The sequence below is a fragment of the Pterocles gutturalis genome, unplaced genomic scaffold (genome assembly GCF_000699245.1).
Source record: "Pterocles gutturalis isolate BGI_N339 unplaced genomic scaffold, ASM69924v1 scaffold10948, whole genome shotgun sequence".
NCBI lineage: Eukaryota > Metazoa > Chordata > Aves > Pterocliformes > Pteroclidae > Pterocles > Pterocles gutturalis.
The window spans coordinates 3,986-7,058 of record NW_010120510.1 but is presented as its reverse complement, the minus strand read 5'-3'; the positions used below and the strand labels follow the sequence as shown (position 1 = coordinate 7,058).

The 3,073-nt window shown below is 57.7% G+C and overlaps 1 protein-coding gene across 1 annotated transcript in view; it reads left to right on the top strand.

Annotated features, from left to right (window-relative positions):
* LSS (lanosterol synthase (2,3-oxidosqualene-lanosterol cyclase)) overlaps positions 1-2,819 on the top strand; it is a gene marked incomplete at its 5' end in the record, with an annotated part of 9,183 nt that extends 6,364 nt beyond the window's left edge. Inside the window, 7 exons of the mRNA XM_010076931.1 lie at position 1; positions 218-323; positions 871-936; positions 1,340-1,420; positions 1,718-1,888; positions 2,345-2,423; positions 2,634-2,819. The exon at position 1 is cut by the window's left edge and continues 105 nt beyond it. Of these exons, the coding sequence (XP_010075233.1) occupies position 1; positions 218-323; positions 871-936; positions 1,340-1,420; positions 1,718-1,888; positions 2,345-2,423; positions 2,634-2,819 (690 nt within the window). The remainder of the gene's footprint in view (positions 2-217; positions 324-870; positions 937-1,339; positions 1,421-1,717; positions 1,889-2,344; positions 2,424-2,633) is intronic.
* Between the last annotated feature and the right edge of the window lie 254 nt (positions 2,820-3,073).

Sequence of the window (3,073 nt, the reverse complement as noted above, 5' to 3'; positions counted from 1 at the left end):
GGTAAGGGGAGCTGTGTGGGGCTGGTCACGCTGTCCACTGTGACAGGACACAGTGGACTGGTCTCGCCGTGCCCAGTTGGTGACTGGCCTTGCCCCACCCCGGGTCCCTCTGTGGGATAAGTGTGCCCTGGGGAACGGAGGGAGAGGGTGGCAGCCTGTGGCTTGGAGGCTCCCCAAGGGAGAGGCTGTTGCACTGATATCCTTCACCTGCTGGCAGGTGACATCATGATTGACTACACCTACGTGGAGTGCACGTCGGCAGTCATGCAGGCACTGAGACACTTCAGTGACAAGTTCCCTGAGCACAGAGCCGCGGAGATCAGGTGAGGCATTGAGATGAGGGTCGGGTAGGGGAGAAGACAGGCTGCAATGTCACATGCTGCCTGCAACAGCCTCTGTTGGCACAGCCCCTGCTGAGCCTTGTCAGGGGTTTTGCCTGGATCTCTGCATTGGCACGGAGCAGCCCCTGAAGTGACCCTGGGTGTGTGCACAGCTGGGATGCTGGTGACTTCTCCAAACCAGACCCCCCATGCGAGAGGCTGGGGCCCAGCCCCTCTGCAGGAGCAGGGCATAGGCTGGGGGAAATTGGTGGAGATCTGCCTGCCTCTTAACCTAACAGTTGCCTTGATCTCACAGCCAGTTGTAGGCTGGGTCCCCTGCTTGTATGCTGGCATGAGGCAGAAAAGAACCCAACTGGTACACGATTTGACAGTGAGATCCTGAACAACATGGCTGCCTGTCTGCATGCTCTTGCCTCTTGAGCTCTAATAATGGGACCCATCAAAGTCTCGGAGAGACTGATGGATGCCCCTGATGAAGCAGCCACTGAGTTTGAGCTGCTTCTGAAGCAGGTGTCTTTTTCCTGACCAGAGAGACTCTGCAGAAGGGCCTGGAGTTCTGTCGCAAGCAGCAGCGAGCTGATGGGTCATGGGAAGGGTAAGCAGTGTTCCCAGTGCCCAGTTTTCCCCTGGCTGCCCCAGTGTGAGAGGCACCATGATAGCAAGCATTCCTGGCTGGCAGGATCTGCTGTGGCAAGGGGGCTGATCCTCCTGTGCTTTGCTGTCCTTTCCTCTCCCCCCAGCCCAGGCAGAACATTGTGCGAGACCTGGGCAACCCCAAGGGGCTAAGGTTGGCTCCAGCTCCTCTGGTCCCACAGTGTCTGTTGACACCCGAGTGAGCTGGGAGCAGGCACTGGTGGGACAGGGCATGGTTGCGCATTAGGGGGGGGAAGGCAGACTGCAGCTCTGTGCTTGGCTCTGCTCTTGCTGTGAACACGGCCATGTTGCAGCCTGCCTCTTACCTGGGGTCTTGCACCCCTAACAGTACCTCTTCCTCCTAGGAGCTGGGGGGTTTGTTTCACCTACGGCACCTGGTTTGGTTTGGAGGCATTCGCCAGTATGCAGCATATGTACCACAACGGGTGAGAAGGGTCTGGCTGGTTCTCCTGCCCCTACCTACCTCTTGGGCTGGGGCATATGACTGTGGTGGGGCTGGGCAGATGCCCTGACTGCACGTGGGCTCTCCTGCCCCAGGTACTGATCCTCCCAAATCCTGTGCCTGTGATATGAGCAGGGCACTTGCTGCCTGAGCCTTGAACTCTCGGGGCAGCCCTGGCCGTGGGCAGGGCAGGGCACAGCTCCTGTTTGCAGCTGGGAAACATAGAAGTGCAAACACCCTTGTCCCTAGCCCTGCCTGATTCTCTGCCCCGTCCTTGCAGGACTGCATGCCGAGAGGTGGCCCAGGCCTGCCAGTTCCTCCTCTCCAAGCAGATGGCAGATGGCGGGTGGGGAGAGGACTTCGAGTCATGCGAGCAGCGGACGTACGTGCAGAGCGCCACATCACAGATCCACAACACGTGCTGGGCCCTGCTGGGGCTCATGGCTGTCAGGTAGGAGCAGCCCTCACCTGTTCAGGCACCACCTGGCCCTGAGTGCTCAATGAGATGGGAAATGCAGGCTGGGTTGTATAGCAGGGCTGGCACAGGCCCTGGGCCTGGCTTGGTGTGGGCCGTGCACCCAACTGTGTTTGTTCAGGACCATGCTGGTCACAAGCCTCCCGCAACGAGGGACTGGCCTGTACGGTGCTCCACGGCTCATAATGCCAGGCGAGGGGGAGCCGGTGCAAAGCCAAGGTCTGGATCACAACCACAGGCCTCCAGCATGGGAAAATGTTGCTGTATTCATAATGTCTGGTGTCCAAGGGCTGTGAGGGACTTTCCCAAAGTGCTCAGCGTGCCTAGGACCAGCTCAAGGCAGCCTGGAGGTGGCAGAATTCCCTCAGCGCATGCATGGAGGTTGGCAGACAGTTTGGATAAATGTGCTCACATCTCCCTCATGCTTTGCAGGTACCCTGACATTGACGTGCTGGAAAGGGGCATCAAACTGTTGATTGACAAGCAGCTGCCCAACGGGGACTGGCCTCAGGTACATCTTTCCTCTAGTCTTTCCAAGGGGTTCCCTGGTGTTGCAGATGTACTGGGCATTGTGCAGCTATTGTAGTGGTGTGCTCTCCCTAGCCTGGAAGGGAAGCCACAAATGGTTTTTGGGGCGGGACTTCAGGAGTTCAGCACTGCATCCTGGACAGACTGTCGTCCCCTGTCACCCATACCTTCTTGCTCTCTGTCTCTCCCTCAGGAGAATATTGCTGGGGTATTCAACAAGTCATGTGCCATCAGTTACACTGCGTACCGCAATGTCTTCCCCATCTGGACGCTGGGGCGTTTCTGCCGGCTGCATCCCAACAGCCCTCTTGCTGAGCAACTGCAATCTGGATCTTCAGCTGCAGGGGGGAAGACCACGCAGGGCGCCTTGTCTTCCTGAACCTGGCCCATTGCAGATGCCGTGGCCTCTGACTTGTCTTCAGTATCGTCTGCTGTGTGGGGCCATGGGCGTGTTTCCTGTGTAGGGTATCTCAGTGCTGATCTTAACACATGGGCCACTGCCTCTGCCAGGGAGTGCTGCCATGGTGCTGCAGAGTCTCTGCTTTCTGTTGAACCTCTTCCAAAAATTCCCTTTTAAAGGCTTTTTTCCAGGTATATCCTCCCTCATGGGACAGGGAATGAAGTGCCTTTTAG